At 43.4% G+C, this 24,116-nt stretch overlaps 1 protein-coding gene across 1 annotated transcript; it reads left to right on the top strand.

Moving 5' to 3' along the window:
* Positions 1–23,960, top strand: mtmr7a (myotubularin related protein 7a). The gene is made up of 14 exons (XM_072439891.1): positions 1–119; positions 1,187–1,309; positions 2,015–2,207; positions 7,797–7,954; positions 8,520–8,648; positions 12,133–12,267; positions 13,363–13,495; positions 15,521–15,630; positions 16,214–16,339; positions 17,471–17,520; positions 17,585–17,785; positions 20,361–20,495; positions 20,563–20,689; positions 21,397–23,960. Exons 1-14 carry the CDS (start codon positions 96–98, stop codon positions 21,712–21,714), a joined length of 1,962 nt encoding a protein of 653 aa, XP_072295992.1. The 5' UTR covers positions 1–95; the 3' UTR covers positions 21,715–23,960.
* Positions 23,961–24,116: the final 156 nt, after the last annotated feature.

Genomic DNA, 24,116 nt, shown 5'->3' on the forward strand with positions numbered 1-24,116 from the left:
TTTACGTCGCTCCGCGCCCGCTCCTTCATGTCGCATCGCGTGGTCCCGTTATAAGCTTCGTTTGCGTCGGCCCGCGGCTCTTTGCACCGCTGCAGATGGAGCACATCCGGCTGCCAAAGGTAAAAAAGAAAAGGGGGAAAATAAAGGACGAGATTTCCGCACTCGTTTAGATGTATCACAGCGCGCACACCGAATGCGCAATCAGGCTTTACGTCTTTATACATGCGGACGGACACTCGAGTATTCACGCGTTATTTGCCGTTATAATGTTACTGTAGCGTGTTTTGACTGTGGTTTTTATGATTTTTCTAAGTGTGACATCATTCATTTATAATAATAATAACGCACTGTCATATTTTTTACTTTCATTTCATTCAATCAGAGTCGCCACGCTGGCAGTAAGTCATTGCGCAATACGCACGAGTCATTAACCCGTAGATTAAATTGGGCACGTGACGATTTCACGTTTTAGCGTAATAATTGTTGTGAGAATTATTATCGCGATTTAACGATTGTTTGTGATTATTAACATCACGCAACCCAAACAACAATAATAAAACCTTCTATTTTATTTTCTTCTTCTTTTCTTAACACATTACCTCTTCTCAATCGTCGCATTTCTTCAATTTCTAACTAATTCAGTTCGAAAATTGTAACTTTTCTATAAATTGAATTAAATAATAATAATAATAATTTCTTCTAAAAATGTCACGGCTATAATTTGTCTTGTGACCAAAATAATCACAATTGTCGATTAAGTAGTGCTGAGTTCTCAAACAGAATCCCTCTGTGATGTCATCAATGTGCGACGTGACATTGAAAACACAAGAGACCGTTTACACTTAACGGACACATTTTCTGACGGTTTAAACAATCATTCAACAAAATAAATGTATTATATGGTATTATTGTTTGTCAAATCATAACTGTCATTTTTATAGATTTTGGCTCTTGTTTACTGTATGGTTGCTAGGTAACTGCTGTGGCCCATGTTCAACCAGGAAGTACAATTCTAAAGTTGACAACAATGGTCGAACTGGGGACAAATAGGCAAAATGTTTAATTAAATCTGAAATATAATTGCGTTCACTGCGTAGTCTGACTTGTCGTACAGAGTTGACACCACCGTCTGCACGTTGAAGAAACACATTTTCGCGGTGTGTGACAGGCGTGTGTTTCTCCGCAGGTGGAGCACGTGAAGCTGCTCGACCGAGTGGCGCCCAGAAAGAGCCGAGCGGGCACCCTGTACCTGACCGCCACGCACACCATCTTTGTGGAGAACGAGGATGGGGTGCGCAGCGAGACATGGGTAAGTCGAGCGCGAAAACGAGACCGTAGCGCGCGCACATACGAACTAAGCCTGGGAGTCGCAGGGTCCCTCACGATTTGGAGCGATACGCGGCTCACGATACAATGATATCACGATTTTTTGCCATACCTGCGATTATCGATATATTGCTCACGATATGCTATGATTTATCGCTATTTTTTTAAAGAACCCGAGACATTTTAACGTTTTTCTTTGTTAAACCGCGACCTGCACAAACTCAAAATGAAATACACCCATTTTAATCATCAAAACGACTTCCCTTTTGTTAAACACGCAACACAATTGTAGTGCAGTTACAAAATTATTCGGGAAATTATATAAAAAATGACTCATGGCAATATATTGATACGGCAGCCCAGGATATCAATACCGTATCACCAAATTTAGTTGGATGTCGGGGTTTCCGTCGTTACACTTGACAAACAATCTGGACTATTTCTCGCTATTAAAATAATCGTTGACTATTTTAAGATTTCCGGACTTTTTCAGAGTGTTCAAATACTTATTTTCTCCACAGCAGGTGACGGGCCCTCCCCCAGAAAAGTTATATAGTGTGCCTTTAATTAATGTCAATGTTAAGCAAGGTTTTTTCAATGTTTTTATTTTATTTTTTACATTGCTTGAATAAACCTAATAATAATAATACTCCACAATTCAGTGTAAATGTGTGTCCCGTCGTTGCAGGTGCTCCACAGTCTGGTGTCGAGCGTGGAGAAGACTTCCTCCTCCTCTTCCTCCTCCTCTTCTTCCTCCTCCTCTTCCCCCGTCGTGTCTCTGATGGTTCACTGTAAAAACTTTCAGCTGCTGCACTTTGTGATCCCGGAGGAGCAGGACTGTCAGGACATCCTCCTGTCCCTGCAGCGCCTCTCGCAGCCAGGTAAACCCAGGGCCTGACACGCCTTAAAGCGCTGTGAACCAGTACGTTTACGTCATAAGGCGCTGGTACAGCTGGCAGCCCGGTGTAAACGCTCTCTCTTCTTTCTCACACTTATTGTGCTTTATCTCCTATATTTTGTAAATATAGTTAGTATATTTTTTCTATTTTACTGTACGATAGGGACACGCGCTGGAATAGTTTTTTAATTCAACTGTTTTTGACTTTTTTCGGCTGGATTTGAGCGTTTTTCGTTGTGTTGTTGTGACGTGAGCTAGCTCCGAGCGAGCCCACCGCCCCCCCCCCGCGCCCTCCGGCCGCGCTAAAGTACGGCGTGTCGTCGGTACACGTTTATATACACGTTTATATGAAAGAGGAACTTCACGAACGATCGGGACACGCACTGGAATCGCTTTAAATTAACTTGTTTTGACTTTATTCGGCTGGATTGAGTGTTTTCGTCGTGTCGTTGCGATGTGTCTTGGCTCTGAGTCCCCCGGCTCCAGCCCCGCCCCCCGGCCGGCGCTGTACCGCGTTTACACAAAGGAGGAACTCATGAAACTGCGGAGAACTGTCGTCTTACCCGGAGATCGTCACGTTATCCCGGCGGACATCCTAAGGAAAACGCAACGAAGCAGACGGGCTGGACGTAAACTCCGAGAGAAGAGAGGGACAAACAGGAAGTCGGTTCCCGCCGTAGTCATGGGTAACGTGAGGTCCCTTCAAACTAAAATGACGGAAATAGCGAGCCTCATGCGGTCCCAGAGGATTTATAGGGACAGCAGCGTCTTGATTTTCACAGAGACCTGGTTAACAGCAGAAATGCCAGACTCTATTGTAGGTTTGGACAATTTTCATCTGCTGCGAGCGGACAGAGCTAGAGAATCCGGGAAGAAAAGTGGTGGAGGTCTGGCGGTGTATGTGAACACGAGCTGGTCCAAACCTGAACACTGCACAGTGAAGGAGCAGCTATGTAACGGGGATATTGAACTATTGGCTATTGGCATGAGGCCATATTATCTGCCCCGGGGGTTCTCACATGTGATTTTGATCGCAGTCTATGTGGCCCCGTCTGCCAATGCTGAAGATGCTTGTGAAACACTGCTCTCCTGCACTTGTAGGCTGCAAACACAGCATCCACAGGCATCTCTGGTGACTTTAACCACGCTTCTCCCTCTTCTGTTCTACCAACATACACCCAGTATGTTACCTGCCCCACCAGAGAGAATAGAACATTGGACTTGTTTTTTGCCAACACCAAGGAGGTTTATTCTTCTTCCCCCCTCCCTCCCCTGGGCAGCTCGGACCACAACCTTGTACATCTGAGGCCTGTGTATGAACCCATCGTGCGCAGGCAGCCTGTGGTGTCCCGTGAGGTGAGGATGTGGTCTGCTGAGAGCAAGGAGGCTCTGAGGGACTGCTTCAGCACCACTGTCTGGACTGAGCTTTATGACCCACATGGGGAGGACATCAACACCATCACAGAGTGCATCACGGACTACATCAACTTCTGTTTTGAGAACATTGTTCCCTCCCGGACGGTGCGGTGTTTTCCAAACAACAAGCCATGGATTAACCGTGAACTGAAGGCTCTGCTGAAGGAGAAGAAGAGAGCCTTCAGGTCAGGGAACAAGGAGGAGCTGAGGACTGTGCAGAAGGAGCTGAGGAGGAAGATCAGGCAGGCTGAGGCCGGCTACAAGAGGAGGATGGAGGAGCAGCTGCAGCAAAAGAACATTCAGGGAGTGTGGAGGAGCCTGAAAACCATCTCGGGCTTCAAAATCCTCCCTGCCCAGACAGAGGGGGATCTACAGTGGGTGAATGATTTAAATGCTCACTTCTTGAGGTTTGATCAGTCACCCGCCCCTCCCCCTGCACAGCTGCATGCTCCCTCTTCCACAGCTGGACAATGCCCTGCATCCGTTCCTCTTCATTTCTCCACCCCGGACCATCAGCTCCCCACTTCGCCTGGACTCACCCATCCCCCCAGCACACGGTCCCCCTGCCAACCACTGACTGTCACAGCAGCACAGGCGAGGAGTGAGCTGAAGAGGATTAAAGTGAGGAAGGCAGCAGGACCTGATGGCATCAGCCCCAGGCTCCTTAAGTCCTGCGCAGATGAACTGTGTGGAGTTATGGAGCATGTCTTCAACATGAGCCTGAAGCCGAGGGTGGTACCACAGGTCTGGAAGACCTCCTGTCTGGTACCTGTGCCTAAGACACCGCGCCCCAAAGACCTCAACAGCTTCAGGCCAGTGGCTCTCACGTCCCACCTGATGAAGACACTGGAGCGGCTAGTCCTGGACCACCTCCGCTCCACCGTGAGCTCAGCCATGGACCCGCTGCAGTTTGCATATCGGTCTGGCATCGGAGTGGAGGACGCCGTCATCTCCCTGCTGCACCGCTCTCTCTCTCACCTGGAAAAGCCTGGCAGCTCTGTGAGGATTCTGTTCTTCGATCTTTCCAGCGCCTTCAACACCATCCAGCCGCTGCTCCTGAGGGACAAGCTGGAGACGGCTGGTGTGGAGTATGACCTGGCAGAGTGGATCCTGGACTACCTCACAGACCGACCCCAGTTTGTGAGAGCCCGGAACTGTGTGTCTGACACTCGGACCTGCAGTGTGGGGGCGCCCCAGGGCACTGTCCTCGCGCCCTTTCTCTTCACCCTTTACACTGCAGACTTCAGACATGACACGGACAGCTGTGTCCTGCAGAAGTTCTCTGACGACTCTGCCATCATCGAACTCATCACGGACGATGATGACAAGGAGTACAGAGGACTGGCGCAGGACTTTGTGGACTGGTGTCAGCGGAACCACCTCCTCATCAACGCGGGGAAGACCAAGGAGATGGTGGTGGATTTCCGCAGACGCCACCCCACTGCCCCCTCACCAGTGAACATCCAGGGACGGGACATTGAGAGAGTGGACTCATACAAGTACCTGGGTGTTCATCTGAACCACAAACTGGACTGGACTCATAACACAGACGCACTGTACGGGAAGAGCCAAAGTCGGCTCTACCTCCTGAGGAGACTCAGGTCTTTTGGAGTGACAGGGCCACTCCTGAAGACCTTCTACGACTCTGTGGTGGCATCCTGTATGGTGTGGCCTGCTGGAGCAGCAGCATCACAGAGAGGGAGAGGAAGAGGCTGGACAGAGTCATCAAGAAGTCCAGCTCCGTCCTGGGCTGTGCTCTGGACACGGTGCAGGAGGTGGGGGACAGAAGGGTCCTGGCTAGATTCACATCTATGCTGGACCATGAGTGTCACCCCCTGCAGGACACTCTCTCCGCTCTGGAGAGCAGCTTCAGTGAGAGACTGATCCACCCTCGATGTGTGAAGGAAAGGTTCCGTAGGTCTTTCCTTCCTGCTGCTGTCAGACTTTATAACAAACTGTTAGTACTGAACACTCGCAATACTGACCTAACCTAATACTGATGTGCAATTCTGTCATATGTGCAATTGCTGTTGGAATTCATGTGCAATTCATGTGAAATTCATGTGCAATCTATGTGCTGTCGTGACACATATTCATGTGCAATTACTGTCGGGATCACATGCAATGGTATTTATTTATTTATTTATTTGTCTATGGGAGTTTTTATTTATTTATAGGAGATCTTCTACTGAAAGTGTTTTTCATACTTCCTATAAGTGATCTGTTCTTCTGTATCTGCCTCTGTATCTACCTGCGTTGCACCAATGAAATTTCCCCATGTGGGACAATAAAGGAATATCTTATCTTATCTTATCTTACAAGCCCGGGACAAATGAGATGTGAGGGAACAGCATCTGATTAAATGCTAAATGAATAGCGAATTACTGCACACTGTAAACAATTTTTCAAGCCAAGACATGTTGCAGTGTTCTCGCTGGGCTGAGGCTGAAGGTGGCGGTGGAACAAAAAAAAAGTACTTAAAAATAGCTGCGGCTGATTGCACGTTTATCTTTATACCTGGCGGCATCTTTTGGGCCAAAACCCTGTGACAACCCTGTAACACTCAATCAACTTTATTTGTCCCACAATGGGGAAATTCCATGGTTGCAACACAGATTAGGTACAGAAACAGATAAGGCACAGAAGTATAATAATAAAAAAACAGAATTTATTATAACCTCTTATACTCTTAATAAGAATAACACTCTTATTTACAGCTGTTATATGGACAGAACATATTGCACCAGGATGATTGACATTATATCACAGTATTGCACATGATTATGACAGTATTGCACATGATTATGAAGCTGAATGAATACATCTATCGAATCAAAACCGCAAAGACTGCAATTATTTAAGTTACAATTTCCAGTGCGAATAACAATATCTCTTAAAGCTGTGAACCCTGTAGTTCAGGCCTGTTCTGAAACGCTGCTTGTGGTGATTCTTGTGTTCATTTTGGCGCTCACGTTTCAGAAATGTTACTGTCCCTTGAGCGCGTGTAAAATGTGAACTTTGAACTGAATTCTACAATCAAAACAAATTGCATATCTAATCTCGACTCTCGATCGTGAGAAAAAATGCAATGAGATTATTCTGCCAAAATCATTCAGCCCCAGATTTAACCCTGTTTTTGTTTTACAGATGTCATGTTATTATGCCTACATTTGTTATTATGCCTACATTTGTATTACTTATGCAGCCTTTGCTCTGTAAAAACACATTTTGCAATATTACTTGCCTCAGTATTATAACATAATCTAGGGTAAGTATTGAAAATCAGATTCTAATTAATACTAAAACTAGAATCGAAAGTATTGATACTAAAAAAAAAAAAACAATTTTACAGGACAAAACGTGATCTTTCCTGAACATTTTAAGAATGTTCTTCAGCTTTGTCAGATCTAGTATAAAACCGCAATGTTTAATAAAGAAAGTACTATTATTTTGTGTTGAAAATGTCAATCTATCGTTTATAGCCTTGAGCTGAAAACAAGCTTTCTTAATTATCATTGTGGCATCAAAATCGTTACAGAATCGAGAGTATTCCTGACTTAAAGACACAGTTGTAGATGAGTTTGTCATAGCTCCTCCTTGTCGTGATCAGATTTGTTCCTCTGATATTCAAAGAAGTACACATGTAAAAGCACGGACTGTTCTGTTTATGTTCTATAATTATTCCTGCACGTTTCTGAGTCGTGTAAGGATTATTAACACGCCCTAATACTCCAAACTGTAGAACGATTACATAAAACATGCAAACCGCTGCACAACATGAATTACACAATGTGCTGTGCTGAGCCAGGAAGCCTTAAGGCAATAATAAAACCAAAATGTAAGTACATTTTTTAGGAATGTTTCCTGTTAAGAGACATGGCGTTGCTCCTGGTCGCAATCAATACTGTGGAACAGTCATTTTTTTGTAATATTGGGACTTTTTCTAAATTTTCTAAGACACTCACTAACTATGGTGTTATTTATTCATTGTATTTGCGTTTTTTTTTAAACAATATTGTACATTTAGAATAGATTTGTTTGCGTTCCTCTGCGATCATATCCGTTATTCTGACGCGCTACAGAGGCCGGCGTTGTAACAAAACACGAGTAACGCTGCTGATTTTGGTTCATTTTCAAACTTTGCCGCGTGTTTCAGAGTCGTGCGAGGAGCTCTACTGCTTTGCCTACAAACCGAACATGGCCGAAGACGAGAGGCAGCGGGAGTGGGACTTTATGGACCTCCGAGCTGAATACAAGAGGATGGGGCTCCCGAACTCCCACTGGAAACTGTCCCCGGCCAACCAGAAGTTCAAGGTCAGCACGGGAATTTAAACGTGCTCTATACATCCACATGTGGCCTACGTGGTGGTGCAGGAAATGCCCGGGGGTCTCATTTACAATTCGCATGTCGAAAAATGTTGCGTACGTTAGTTTCACAGTTGCATTTGTGGTCTATAAAAAGAAAATTTTACATGGAAATGCGACAAAAATGGTCCAAAACCTCTGATATGTACTGTGCGGGATACGGGAATGAGTCTGAACGTGATCCGAGCTGAAGGAAATGACACGTGAGCGAAACTGAAGAAGTTTGACGTACATTTTAAGTACGACTGAACCAAAATCCCGCCTCTAAATGTCCATTATTCATACTTTTGGTACGTGGTATTGATAGTCACAACCTGACAACAAAACTCTGAACCTACTGTATGTCACGAAAGATCATTCAAAAATCAACAAAAATAGTCAAATGACACCCTGGAGACAGTCAAATCTATATATTTGTACTAGTTGTGCGTTTGGTCTTCCTTTATGTCCATCTTGCACTGGATCTTGAATATGTCCTGATTCGGGCCGTGTTTTGTTGTATTCCTGTTTGAAGGTGAGCGACACGTACCCGTCTGAGCTCTACGTCCCCGAGTCGGCCACACTTCCCGTCATCGTCGGCAGCTCCAAGTTCAGAAGCAGAGGACGATTCCCCGCTCTGTCCTACTACAACCGGGGAAACCACGTGAGTCCATGGGCTTATTCGATAATGTTGGAGTGCAATTGGTTTTGTCTGGAGATTGGGGAAAATTTAAGAATATTCGCACTTTCATTTCAATGTTTGCTCCTCGATCCAAACGCTGTAGTACCATTTTAATGCGTGGCAGTTTCTCTCGGATCAACCGAGTCTCAATAGGATCAGAGCCTCCCACACGTTTACACTCGCTGAACTCTCATTTACATATCATACTGCAGAAGTAATATGCCAACTTCACTAAGAGTTAAAAGACGGCGGACAAGCAACTTTTTGGTAACTACCGTATTTTTCGGATTATTAGTCGCTCCGGAGTGTTAAGTTGTACCAGCCAAAAAGTCGGACGTGTCTGGTATGTTAACGTAACATATGAACAGTTATTCAGATAACTATAGCATAAAGAACATGCTAACAAGTTTACCAAAGCATCAGTTTTTACTCCAAATCACTAAATCCATTGAATTCTTCTACCTCTGTGTCACTTCTAAACAACTCCACAAACTCCAGAGGTAGAGGAAGTGCTGATTCTTCTTCTGCGTCGCTTAGAGCCTAGAGCGCCCTCTTGTGGTTGCCAGTGTGAAAATAATCAACATGTGAAATGCAGTTGCCAGTGTGAAATAACAAATAATATCATAAGTCGCACCTAAATTCTACTAAATGTTTCAATAACTTAGCGGCTTATAAAGTTTCAGAAACGGATTGAGAAAGAAAAAATTGAAAAATAATAATAGATTTTGTGCTCATTTAACACACCGCTAATTAGCCCTGAGTAAACTTTCAAACATATAAAATATACAATCCTTTTTTTTTTTTTCTGAATCTACTGTATATGGGAAACTTTGCTTTGTACCAATCTGTGGCTCGTCACTGTCGAGCTCCATTCAGTCATACTTTATACTGCGATTGGTTACATCCACCTGTCACTCGAACAACAGAGAGTTACCAATAGGAGGAGTGGGTGGGGAAAAGTGACTGAATTATTTACAACATAAGCTAAGTATCGTATTTTCACTGAGTTATTGAGATTCTGAGAGGCTGTAAAAACCAAACTGCACTTTATCATTCCGTGACAGTCATTCCCTTGAACAAGCATGTTTATAAATGTCATTTCACTAATGTAGATGCTTCTCTAGCTCTCTGCGTTAATCATTGTCTGGACAGTTGTGAATGCTTTATGTCCCCGAGGTCGTATTCCCAGAGCAGAGGATCATAGTGTCAATTATATTAAGCCGATGCAGTCAGAGAGGAGGCCAAAACAAAACAAACTCACTGAGGCAGACGGGCAACATGAAAGGTTATTTTATTCATATCCACTCCACTTCAATAATTTGTCATTGTGTAGTTTGTGTAGTTTCACCATGTTATAGCCTATAGTATATTTGGCTTATTTTTAAAGGCACAGTACAGTTTTAGCCAAAAAATAGACTAAAACAAAAGCATGTTTTTAATTTTAATTATTTTTTAATGTTTGCTCTAAAATTGTATTAAAAAAACTTCTTTACTGTGAGCGTTCTTGCCTCTCCACAAACCTGCCTGGAGGAGCTTCCTGCTTGTTTCCATGGAAATATTGTTCCAATCTAAATAACATTTAGAGTGTGGTTTTAAAGGACACATACTGTATCATGCAAAATGTACTTTTCTGAGCTTTTAACCATGTTCTAACATTGTTCCCTCATCAAAAACACACCTGCAGTAGCACTTAGCTTCATTCACACTAGTTTGATGAATCCTGGTTGGAAAGTTTAATCTCGATAACTGACTCTTGATCTGTGACGTGGCTCTGAGAATCTTCTTTACTGTTTTAAATCCGTAAATCATCGCCGGATAATTGTCTTAATTAAATTTAAGTTTAATTCCCTCTGCAGCCAGTAATGCCAAAGTAAAGATACTCAAGAGCATGTTTTGAAGGCCAATAACAAATATTTGTCCTTTAACTCTCTATTTTAATGGAACTTTACAGGTGACTTTCAACTTCTAGAAAGTAACACACTATGCCTTTAAATACCTATGCTTCACCAACTTTATTTTCAATTAGTGATACAGGCGTCACTGGTGGCGCTCAGTTAAAGTTGAGTTAACAATCTCTCAGTCCTGGATCAGTCCTGGATCAGTCCTGATTTAGACCTGGATCAGACCTGGTTTAGACCTGGAACAGTCCTGGATCAGACCTGGTTTAAACCTGGTTTAAACCTGGTTTAGACCTGGTTTAGACCTGGATCAGTCCTGATTTAGACCTGGTTTAGACCTGGATCAGTCCTGATTTAGACCTGGATCAGACCTGGTTTAGACCTGGTTTAGACCTGGTTTAGACCTGGATCAGTCCTGGTTTAGACCTGGATCAGTCCTGGTTTAGACCTGGATCAGTCCTGGTTTAGACCTGGATCAGTCCTGGATCAGTCCTGAATCAGTCCTGGAACAGTCCTGGTTTAGACCTGGTTTAGACCTGGATCAGTCGTGGTTTAGACCTGGATCAGTCCTGGTTTAGACCTGGATCAGTCCTGGTTTAGACCTGGATCAGACCTGGATCAGACCTGGTTTAGACCTGGTTTAGACCTGGATCAGTCCTGATTTAGACCTGGATCAGTCCTGGATCAGTCCTGGTTTAGACCTGGATCAGTCCTGGTTTAGACCTGGATCAGTCCTGGTTTAGACCTGGATCAGTCCTGGTTTAGACCTGGTTTAGACCTGGATCAGTCCTGGTTTAGACCTGGATCAGTCCTGGTTTAGACCTGGATCAGTCCTGGATCAGTCCTGAATCAGTCCTGGAACAGTCCTGGTTTAGACCTGGTTTAGACCTGGATCAGTCGTGGTTTAGAGCTGGACCAGTCCTGGAACAGTCCTGGATCAGTCCTGGATCAGTCCTGGATCAGTCCTGGATCAGTCCTGGAACAGTCCTGGATCAGTCCTGGAACAGTCCTGGTTTAGGCCTAAAGCTGCACTATGTACCTTTTCTAGTGGAGGGTCTGCCACCTGCTTGTCTCCATGGACATGTTATTGCTTTGCTTAGAACGTTCCACAAGACCTCTCTCCATAGATCTGACCTGTAACCCTGCTCTCAGTAAGAATGCAAGTTTTTGCTAAATATAAAAATAACATTTAGTAAGTTATTGATTAATCGGAAGAATAATCATCAGATTAATTGATTATCAAATTAATAGTTTGTTGCGGCCCTAAAAGCAATAACCATGAAGACGAGCAGGTGGCACGCCCCCAACAGAAGAGTCACATCGTGTACCTGTTATGCACCCGATTAGAGGTGGTTTTGCTTGTTACAGTGAGATGCCACTATGAACTGCAATCTTGTACAGGAAGTCAAGGGACCTGTTTATTTTTTAAGCGGTTTTAGATCAATATGTCTGTTTAGACTGAACAAAATGTAAAATGGTGATCTACTTAAGTTATGGATCAACACTAAATGCCTGAATTGTCTCCTTTAACACAACATAACCAGCTGAACCGCGTTCCCTCTCCTCAGGCCGCCGTGTGCCGCAGCAGCCAGCCTCTGTCCGGCTTCAGCGCGCGGTGCCTGGAGGACGAGCAGATGCTGGGGGCCGTGCTGAGGTCCAACCCCCGCAGCGAGGTCCTCTATGTGGTGGACACTCGGCCCAAAGTGAGTCCTCCGTCAGAGCTGTCCAAACACGGCGCACAAACACGGCCCCGCGTTCGGCTCTGTGTGTCCAGGTGCAGTGGGCCGGTGCGGGGGGCCGGTGCGGGGGGCCGGTGCGGGGGGCCGGTGCGGGGGGCCGGTGCGGGGGTCCCTTGCGGTGGGCCGGTGCTTGGGCAGCTGCTCGTAGTAAAACGCTCAGGGTGTCGAAGATGTGACGTGTGGAAAAATGTACAGAGAAAACCAGTCCATTTGTCATCTTACAAAGGGCTGTGATCACTGATGATTTTATATATAAATGTATTTGTAGGATTTGGCTTCAGTATAAAGATGTCCAGATTATTTGGTAACGGGATTTTTGTAGTTATTCTGTTCCCAGAATGTGGGAACAGAATAACTGTTGGTTCCTGAGAACTCAAACATAATAATAATAGCTACAGGTTGGCTATATATCAAAAAATTAACAATATAGTAGTTGTTGTTTAGGAGATATGCAAGGAAAGAATGGAGAAGCTACTTTCAATTCACGTTTTGCCGTATAAAATATATATGTTATTAAAACAATTAAAATTATGTCAACAAAAGACAGAAATGTCTACCGTAACCTCCAAAGGTATAAAGCAATATTTCTGGACTTTTTGTGGTTCACAGACAGATTCTAGCACATTCCTGATGCGCTCTGAAAATACCGTCTGAATATTAAAATATTGAGCTGATGTCATTTCAAATTAAAATAAGTCGAGCTGAATGTAAAGTGTTTTCTTTTCTTTTTTCAGTTCGATTTCATGGAACTTGTGATGAAATCGATGTTGTTGATCATCATGAATAACTTGACTTTCTTGTGACTTTCTTCTCACAATTATTGTCGTAATGTTGATTTATTCATGGACATAACGACATTTGACATCATAGAAATGTAAGAAGTTTTCATATTTGGTTCAAGTCCAATTGTCCAATCAGAATGCAGAATACCCAGCACGCCTCATTAGTATACACACTTTTCCCCCCCCAGATTATGCAAGGCGTCCGTAATAGAACTTCTAAAACTCCTATCAGTTCCTTGTCTTATTCACAAAATCGCCTTGTGTTTTTGGTCTTCAGCTGAACGCAATCGCCAACAGAGCAGCGGGGAAAGGCTACGAGAACGAGGACAACTACTCCAACATCAAGTTCCAGTTCATGGGCATCGAGAACGTCCACGTCATGAGGAACAGTCAGCAGAAAATGCTGGAAGGTGGTACTTTTTTTTTTCCGCCATCGAGAGAGAGAACAAGCGTTAACGAGAACGACGTGATCTGAACTAGTCGTGCACAGAGCCGTTTCATTTCATTAATTTCAGTTTTACTACATTTATTTATTACTGCACAAAGAATGTGGATAAAACTATTAACTTTAGCTTTGAAATTGCGTGGTACGATTTAATATTTCAAGGTAAAACTGCAGTACTCGGTTCATTTAGTGTTTTTAAGTACATTCATAACAGACTTTAGGCTTACCCAAGTGTACACCAAATCTGGACACAACACAGATCTAAACCAGACTCAACCCAGCCTCAGACGAGAACTAAACCAGATTAAAACTATGACATAACCAGGAAAAATCAAGTATTGCCTAGCATTAATTTTTTTTAGCCATAACTACATTCGTCATTCGAGCATTTCTGCCATTGAATCGCGTTCATTACAGCCGCGGTGATTCCCTCTGCTGCCAGTAGATGGAGTGCAAATCAAGAAGAGCGGACGATTCGCAAATACAAAGTTTTGTTCAGTAGATGCGTTCATTATTTTAAGTTCTTAAACACAAAACGCCAAAGCAGAGGTCGACCGCACAAATACTGCACGATATGTGTCCTTTTAAAGCCACGACTTCACTCCAACCCAGATCCAGTGCGCCCTCATCCATCATTGTCGGGACATATTTCATCACATCTATATTTATTAAACATGCATACGACCAAATGCGTCCAAATAGCTGCTTGTTGAGTTCAGCTGTAGCCAAGCGGGGCTCTCGCTCTCCCCGCGGCGCTCACATGTCTTCATACGGACCGGCCGTCGCTGCAATCGGGCCCCGTAATGAATCCGTGGAGAGGTTCTGGGTATTGTGCGGGGGTCCTGCGCGGAAGACTTTGAAAATCCCATCTGGACTTTATTTCGGGGGGCTATTTTGGTTTCCTGGCGCGGGCCGAGCTGGGCCCTCGCGCCCCCAAACAGAGACGGGAGGGCGTGAGAAGAGCCAAATGTTTACGGTGAAGAGTCGCGGCGTGGATTTTGGCCTGTGATAACTTTGTGGCCCCCGGCGGCGTGAGGGGAAGTCTGCAGAGTTGGGGAGACGGGAGGAGACCGGGTTGTAATTAGATTTTCCCCTCCCCGAGCAAATCCCCCGCCGTCCCAGAGGATTACTAGCGACCTGAGGACGAGAGGGGCGGCTGAACCTGTTCACCTGACGCAGAGAAAACGTTTCTATTGCCATCGTCGGTGAACAAACGCAAAAAGTCACAAACCAGGAACAACTCCAGCGATAGCAACAATGATATATGAAATAAATAAGATTAGGTTGGACTTGTACTGAATAAGTAAAAGAATATAAAGGAGACATGAATGCAAATTCACCTTTTTATGAGCTTTCAACCATGTTTTTTACACAAATGTTTGCTATTGCGGCGTAGTAATACTGCAACTAACTACGAATTTGAGTGATCCATCAGTCGGAGATCCATTTCTGTTGTACATTGACCAAAATACGACCAAATAAAGGTTGAAAGATCCTTATTTTATACACGACTTGCCCTGTTTAGTTGAGTCACATCCCTAATACGTGCAATGAAATGTCATGATTAAACAGGAAGTCAATGGACCATTTTAGAAAACTATTGCATTTTACATTGAGCAAAACTAAACTAAACTAGAGATCTTGATATGGCTTGAAATGAAAGTTATTCAGAAACGTTATTGGAGACCTGACAGTTGAGTGGCTGTCTTAATCTGTCTTTTCACCGGTGAAGTCGCTGTGTTTACAAGTACTTCAGTGTGTTTTTGGTTTCTTACACATTTGAGAGCTTTTGCCAGTACCATGGCCCGCCCCCTTTTAGTCCATTATTCAATGTCATGTCTTTGGTCATGGGTTTCTTTAGTCCTTTACAGCTCTTATGGCCGAGGACTGTTTCAGAAGAACCTCAGACTCATGTTGTCTTTCCTGCAGTTTTGCACACGTTTTCTGGTCAGTGTCATGTGTGTGAGACGCAGCTGTGTTGTGGTTCCAGTGTGCGAGCTGCGGAGCCCCTCCATGTCGGACTTCCTGGAGGGAGTGGAGAACTCGGGGTGGCTCAAACACATCAAAGCTGTTCTGGACGCAGCCGTGTTCATCGCCAAGGTCAGTTCGGACCGTGTCGCCGGCCAGGCCTGAACATTATCACGATCATTTAGGTCACGATTTCAGTCACGATTGTATGAAACAGTTCTTCATATGCTGTCAAAAGTGAACCTGTAGAGCAAGAACAGACCTAAGTGTGTTCACATTCAACATGGACTAGAACAAGATCAAGTCGAGTCCACTACAGGACTAAAGCGGGCTCAATTCAAGAGCAAATAGTGCATTTTTATCTTAGTTTTTTAGCAATATTTTGTGATTCAAGCCACTAGATCAGACGAGTTACAGAAATCAATTAAATAACAATAAAGGCTGGGGCAATCATTGTTATCACAATATATTAACTTGTAAGGTAAGATATTGTCCCTGTAAGTAAACGTATCCTCTGCATTTGACCCATCCTTCAACGCCGCTGGGGAAACTGTCCGTAGCAGTGAGCTCGAGGACCCGGGCTCCAGGTTTCGAGCTCGGCCTGGTCAGGACCCGAGCGGGGGCAGGCGGATTTAATTGACCGGGCGCGTTTTGGGCCGTCACTATGGGAACCCTTTGCGTTAACCTGCAGTTCCTTTTTTCATTGTGCGCCCAGGCCGTGTCGGAGGAGGGAGCGAGTGTCCTGGTCCACTGCTCGGACGGCTGGGACAGAACGACTCAGGTGTGTTCGGTGGCCTCGGTGCTGCTGGACCCGCACTACAGGACGCTCAAGGGATTCATGGTGAGAATTCATGGTCTCAGACGGCAGTTCAAACGCATGAAAACGTCTTTGCTTCACCGAGTTTAGCGCTGCGCCTGCGGATTCTGCAGAAATCCGCTGGGTTTCTGCATCGCCGAGCCGGCCTCTTGTCTCACAGGCTTCACCCTCAGCTCAGATTCACTTAAAATCCCTCTGAGCTGCGGTGGAATACGACTGCGGTAGAAATACAAGCCTCGGGGAGCGGACCACCCGTTGTCTCAGGACGCTGGCCCCACGCAGAGCACAGCGGGCAGTGAAACGCCTTTAATAATGAATCCGTGTTCTTTTTGAGTCTCTAAATCAAATCCAAATTAGATCCTTTGTAAGTGTAGTTCTGCAACAGTATTGTCTTGGAGGTACTGTATTTTCACATTTTTTCATACTTTTGGCCGGGGTGCGACTTATACTTATATTTATACTAATATACTTATACTCCGGAGCGACTTATATGTGATAGTATTAGTTATTTTCACACTTGCAACTTCATTTCATACTCCAGTGCAATTTATATATGTTTTTTTTCTTCTCTATTATGTATTTTTTGTCTTATACTCCGGAAAATACGGTATTTCTTGTATTGCAGTGTAGAGTTTGAGAAGTATCGGTACGTGCGCAAAGGAGTATCTGGTTTCGATACTAGTTTTAGCATCGATTAGAATCAGATTTTTGATACTTTAGACGTCATTTGCCTTTGCTTCCTCCAGCGAACACCAACCGCTCGCAAAAAGAAGACTCGCTCAGACGTGCAACGTGCGCAGAGCGTGTTACCGAAGGACGATGACAGTAGGGTCGGCGGAAAGTATCGAAAACGAAAACTTATCGAAACTAGACACTCATTTGAACTCGTTTCGACGCAGAAGAAAATCATATAAATAGGACAAGAATTTGAACAGTTTAAGGACGATATTGAGCTTTATCAGACTATTATTTTGTGTTGAAAATGACATTTCATCATAAAAAAAAGCAGTTTTACATATCAATGTGGTGTAAAAAATCTGTATCGAATATCGAACCTATTCCTTGGTATCGAAATCACGTTTGCACGTTGCGTTTTGGAACAGATGCCACTTTGAGAAGCTTATTTTTACCCTGATTTTTTTGTTTGTTTTCCAGGTTCTCATTGAAAAAGACTGGATTTCCTTTGGCCACAAGTTTTCCCACAGGTTTGATGAAGTCCACCTTCACTTTCGCCCGGCCCTACACACGCTTGAATACGTTTCTCTCCAGGTGTAACCACTTGGACGGCGACCCGAAGGAGTCGTCACCGATCGTGGACCAGTTCTTGGAGTGCGTGTGGCAGCTCGCCGAGCAGTTCCCCTGCGCCTTCGAGTTCAACGAGCGGTTCCTCATCACCGTCCACCACCACGTCTACTCCTGCCAGTTTGGGAACTTCATCGGCAACAACCAGAAGGAGCGGGAACGACTTGGGTGAGGGTCAAGTGGGCAAACCTGACGGACGGGGCCTTTTCACACTTTAAATCTGATCAAGTCGCATGTAAAAGAACAGACGATTCCAACACGTTTAGTTTAAAGAGTCACTAAAACATTATTTTCTTGACTATATTGCCATTTTGTGGGGCTTTATTTATTCAATTCAATTCTATTTATTTTTGTAAAGCCCAAAATCACAACAACAGTTGCCTCTGAGGGCAACCGTTGTTCTCACTGTTGGAGGAGACATAAATCCCACGAGACGAGACAATACATGTCCACAAGAACAAGTCCTGATAGATTTAGACATAAGTCCATATGAAAAAGTCATTCCCGTTTTTCTAATTATGACTTAGTTTGGTGGTCTTGCCTCTGCGGTAAATGCTTATCATAGATTTACTTCTGTTCAGCTGGAGTTTGTGAAGAAATGTTTTGAAAAAAAAGTTTAAAATGACAGGAAGTTGAGCTGAGTCCTAAAACGGAATCGCTCTGTGATGTCATCAATGTGCGACGTGCCGTTGAAAACAAAAGAGACCGTTTCCACTTAAAGGCGGTATGGACGATTTTTCGGCGATTTGAGAACGCAGGTAGAAGTGCGCATGCGCCCTCCCCCGTGCGGACTGATACAACACACACGTGCGTTTGTTTATTAGCGCAATGGAGCGCATCGCTCGTCTCCCATAGATTTCTGTCCACTTCTGCGTCAGCTCGAACTGTCTTTCTCCGTCTTCATTTTGCCCCGTACAGGGAGGGAACTATATTATGATAGATCCATGCGCTTAGGCACGCGGAAACGTGGGGACGAACCGCACGCGGCTGCAGGTGAGCGGTAGGTGCGTTTTATGATTGATACGTGGCAGGACAAATGATTTATCCACGCCACGAGGAAATATGATACAAAAAATCGTCCATACCACCTTTAACTGACAGTTTAAACGATCGTTCAACAAAATAAAAGTTTTTATATGGGGCTACCCCAAATAAATTGTCTGTTTGCTGTAACCTAACCCAACATTTTTCAAGTGGGTCGGTCGGTAGGTAAATTCTTATTTTTTTTACTTTGAAGGCAAAAAAAAGATTTGCCATTTTTTGACTCCGAGTGACCGCCAGGGGTCAGGCTTCAACAGTCCAGGGGTCAGGCTTCAACAGTCCAGGGGTCAGGCTTCAACAGTCCAGGGGTCAGGCTTCAACAGTCCAGGGGTCAGGCTTCATCAGTCAATGACGAAAAACGTCTCGATCAACCCAATCAGGAAACTAAATCTCCTGATTTTAAGATATTTAAATTGACCTTTTGCACGCCTTTATCCTTTATTTTGGTAGCGAAGCCGAGCGAGGGAACATGCGGGGCACACGGTCGCCGCCATGTTTGTTGTGATGACGCTGCTGGGCGTGTTTCTCACCCAGAATGCAATGCGCAAGTCAAATTTAAATCAAGTCACACCGTGATGGAGAACGTTATGAGCGGTGGCCAGCCCAGTGGCGCTGACAGAGACAAATCAATATTTAAAATACTATATATGTTCCCTTCTGCACGGTCTGTTTCTTACAGACTCATATGCGTTGCGCAATGTGTTATTTGTCCCTTGGGATAAAAGTTAAGTTTACTAGCACTATAAAATTATTCTACACGGCTCTTTTGGAAAGACCGGTCGGTGAGTCTGTGAAAAATATTAGAAAAATAAAAGAATTTGGCATTGTTGTTTTTTTGACAAAATGCTGATTTTTTTTCAGTCGGCTAGTTTTATACCGGGTCGGTCGGGTTACGGCAAACAGACATATTATTTTGCTCAGCCTGGTATTATTGTTTGTCAAATCATAACTGTTGTTGTTGTTGTTGTTTACTGTCTGGTTGCTAGGTAACTGGTTTGGAATTGCCTTTACCTGTGTCATATTTGCTGCCCATGTACAACCAATTACAATTATAAACTTTACAGAAATGGTCAAACTGGGGACAAACAGGCATAATGTTGAGTAAAATAGTTTTCACTACGTTTAAGTGAAATGTGAAGTCTAATCTGTCGTATAGACTTTTAAAACATTTACACAACCGCCAGTGAAAAATGCTGTGCGCTTAATTTGTATAACGCATGTGTAGTTGTGGCAACAGTTAAACTACATTCTGTATCACTACGCTGCGGCCACCACCGTAGCAACGGGTAAACCAATGCTGTAAACGGTTGCGAGGGACTAGCTTCACTTAAAACAGAAATTAATCAAAATCTGCCATTCAAAGTAAACCGGCTTTTCAGTCTCAAGAGTGAAGTGTTTCAGTTTGTAGCCACGAGCGTTACAGTTTTAACGCTCTTTGTGAAGGAACAGACTCTGAACACTTTTAATGCACGGCTCATCGATGCTTAATGTTCATATTTTGTCTATATATCGTGCTTTTTAATGATTTATTTTCAGTAAAAGCATTGATTCCATGGCAAATTGTGATTTATAATTGATTATTCAGCTGTTTAATGTCACTTAACCTGCATCGAAAGCAGATCTGTGGTTGATCCAAGTTTGATCTTATGGCGTTTTGATCTCGTTTCGTCCCTGAAAGAAGATTCCGTCTGTCTTTTTCCAGGATTCAGAAGAGGACCCACTCTCTCTGGACTTATCTGTGGTCAAACAGAGCAGACTTCACCAATCCCCTGTTCAGGCCCGACCACAGCCAAACCCTGGGAGTGCTCCGGCCCTCTACTGCCCCCTACTGCTTCAAGTAAGTCGCCTTTTCCGCTCGCGTTCCGTGGCTCCATGTGTTGATGATGCACGCTTCGCACTTGCAGATTTTGGAGGGGCCTCTACAACCGCTTCGACCGCGGCGTCCACCCTCGCCAGTCGGTGGAGGATTGTCTCCGGGCGATTCGGGAGGAGACGGAGCAACTGGAGCAGCAGCTGGCCTCGCACAAACAGGTGAAAGTCCGCGCCGTAGCCCTGCGTGACCCTGCGTGACCCTGCATAACCCTGCATAACCCTGCGTAACCCTGCGTAACCCTGCGTAGCCCTGCACGGATTTCACTTTAATGGGGACATGTTACGCTTTTTACGGATTTAGTGTTGAACTACGGCATGACCAGATTATTATTAGACATTTTGTTCATTGTAAATGTCAATATTGATCGAAAAGGGCTTGGTGATAAAACCAGGTCCATTGACTTCCTGTTCAAACATAACGAGAATGCAATTTACGTGATTTTATTTTTGAAAAGCAGCTATGAGATGTTTGTTTTTTTACCTTACATGTGTCACTCCGAGTCTTATATTTTCTAATAATTGCAATAAGTGCAGGAATGTGAGAGTTGAGAAAACTAATGACGAGGAAACGCTGTTGTAAGAAGGTTAAAGGCTCATTCAGAAACAGATTCAAGTAAAGGTAAAAGGAGACTTGCAGTTTACTCTTTGTATTGCAATGTTTTCCAAAGCCAAATGTATTTTAGTACAATGAAGATATTATTTCATCTCTAACAACATTTGTATTGATAAAACCAGTAGAACAAAAGGAAAAGACCTGTTTTTGCATTTGAACTCTTTGTATTTGCTGTCAAATCATTTAATTTAGTGTGTAATTGATGACACAAACTGTAGGAAACATATGAATTCCTGTTTATTTCGTCCCTCAGAAAATCTCAAAGCTGGAGGAGCAGAAGTGGACCGTGTCGCTGAATATTTTTGACAAGAGTCCGACGGCGTGGATCTTCACCCCGGACCTGAGGCTGGCCAACACCCCGCAGGACTACACCTCCTGCTTCCTCACCAGCAGCCCGCGGCCAGCAGGGGGCAGCCCGGTCCTCACGCCGCACGACCCCAACCAGACGTCCAGCTTCAACTCCTCCAACGGCAGCGACCAGGAGTCCGGCATCGCCGACCTGAGCGGGCGATCGCCTTTCAGCGAGGACAGCGCCCGGGATTCGGACGAAGCGGTCAATTCCGCGGCGTAAATGAGACGAGAGGTGTGATGCTGCGGGTCTGCGGAGGGGGCGCAATCTGCAGGATCGGCCTGAATGCGCGTTTTATCTTTGAGCGAATATTTAAGTAATAATAAATACATAATAACTAAATAATGCACACTCCAAGCATAAGTTAATAAGAAACATACAAGAAAAGTGGAGTAAAGTTCCAAATTACACCTGGAATGAATGGCCAGATTATAATCAACACCCATCATCATTTATACATCATATTTAATTATTTATTTGACAGCTTCAACGATTAATCGACTAATTGAGACCAGGCAACTATATAAAAAAAGTAATATTTTGATCATCTTAATCGTTACCATGAGTATACCAGACTCTAAAACACATGGCGAAACATATAATACACTTTATTCTTAATTATTCTCTATCTAGAAGTCTTTAGTCAGCATTTTTCAGCCTTTATTTGGTTGAAATATATGTTTAAAAAGTCTCAATGTAAAATGGGAATAATCGTTTGACAGTCGGCTAATCAAATAAACTAAGATAATCGTTTGATGCCTCCCTGTTGACAACAGTTATGGATTTATATATAATAGTGCTGCTCTCTCAGATTGTGCTTCCTCCTCAGACTGTGCAGCCACAAAGTGCACTGTAAAGACCCACGTGTGCAAATACTGACAAATACTGAAAAGAAGCTCAGCCGTGGTTCACAGAAAAAGCTTCTCCTTCATTTTCCCCATAGATTCAAATTTAATTAAAATCTAATGGAGTTTAAAGGCACAACGTGGGCTACTCGTATATAACTCTTCCATAAAGTCAAAATGTTGGTTAAAAATGTGGTAGAAAATTTAATTTTTTAACGTTTTATGAGTCAAGCCTTTGAACTCTAAAAGTCTGTGGGGAAATGCATGACAATCCATAAGTTTGAGTTTTTTTTAAATCTAGCATCACAATTATCAATTCAACACAAATTATTATCTATTTTAAATGGGTAAAAGTCCTCAAAATATCACCTTTTAAACTGTGAATCTGTTGTGTTGATTTACTTAAAGACCTAAACGACACAGATTTACAAAGAAATAACCCAATTTAAAATACAAAAACGTTGAACCATATTAATATTTGTTGGAGATCGGGTCCTCAACTTTGTGCCGGTTCTTGTTTCGTGTGGAAAGGCTCAGTATTTAGAGCGGTCTTAACCACAAACCAGAACAAAACCATCTGCATTTTGACATTTAAAAGGTGAATTCTTCCATAGAAACCTGACTTTTGCCTTAATGTAAACAACTTTTACTTCTGGATTAAGTCATTCCTCCCACGGTTGAGCTCCATTCCTTTGTTTTCTAGACGTGGCAGCCAATTGTGTAGCATAAATAACAAATCATATGCAAAACTATTACTCCTCCTTAACAATTCATTAAACAAAATTAGATCTTTGGTTTAGTGTTGATTTAGAAACTCGTCTAACACTGGTTTAGTTCTTTTTAGACCTGGATTTTATATATTTAAGTGAGAATAAAGGGCAAAAATCTGTTTAAGGGGATGAGTTAAAGGCTATTTTAAGTTTTTGGGCACTTAGAACTTTTTGAGCTCATTATCTGTTTACAAAAAGTAATAAATGCCAATAAATCTGATCTCTAATATCACCACTAGATGCTGCCAAATCTCACTGACTGCACTTTTAAGCTTGATGCCTCCTTTTTGTCCCTCTGTGTTTTAGGTGCTTATGGGACTATGTGGTTTAACAACTTATGCAAGCACCGTTCCTTTATGGCTTTGATCTGCACTTTAGAGTTTGCATGTGGTTTTCTTGCTGCTCAATAGAAGCGCCAGGTGTTGTGTTAAATTGAGTGGTAATATTTTGAGTTTGAATTATGTATCAAATGTAAAAACTGTGATAACTCTAAGGGCCATAACAACAACACATTATAAAGTATATTGTAAAAGGTAATTTGAGCCTTGGGGCCACAGCAGAACAAAGCTGCAGTGTTGTGTGTTCTAGTTCATCTTCAACCTGCAATGATTTGTATCTGACAAATGGAAAGGTTTCACAGAATTTTAAGCTAAATATTGTCTATGGGCTGCTCGTTTTGCAACTGCATTTTATTTTTATAAGCACGTGTCATTTGTTTTGAATATGAGTGTCTGAGTCACATCTTGTACACTTTGTGATCTCAAAAGAGCAAAATAATCGTTTAAGCATGTATTTAAACCCTTTATTTTTGTACCGTTTTATTATTTTGACCTGAAATAAAATGTAAAGCTTTTTTGTTTGTTGTCTTGTAAGATCCCATAAACACGTGACAGACCTGTACTGGTGTCGTGTGCGCATGTGCAGTGCACAGCTGCTACAGTAGTGTCCGTGACAGGTTCATGTGGCTTTCAGCCGCTAGATGTCGCTGTTTACCACATGTCAAAGCTCA

This window comes from Eucyclogobius newberryi, unplaced genomic scaffold, assembly GCF_026437365.1.
Source record: "Eucyclogobius newberryi isolate DKJ021-1_F unplaced genomic scaffold, fEucNew1.0.hap1 SCAF_11, whole genome shotgun sequence".
Lineage (NCBI taxonomy): Eukaryota > Metazoa > Chordata > Actinopteri > Gobiiformes > Gobiidae > Eucyclogobius > Eucyclogobius newberryi.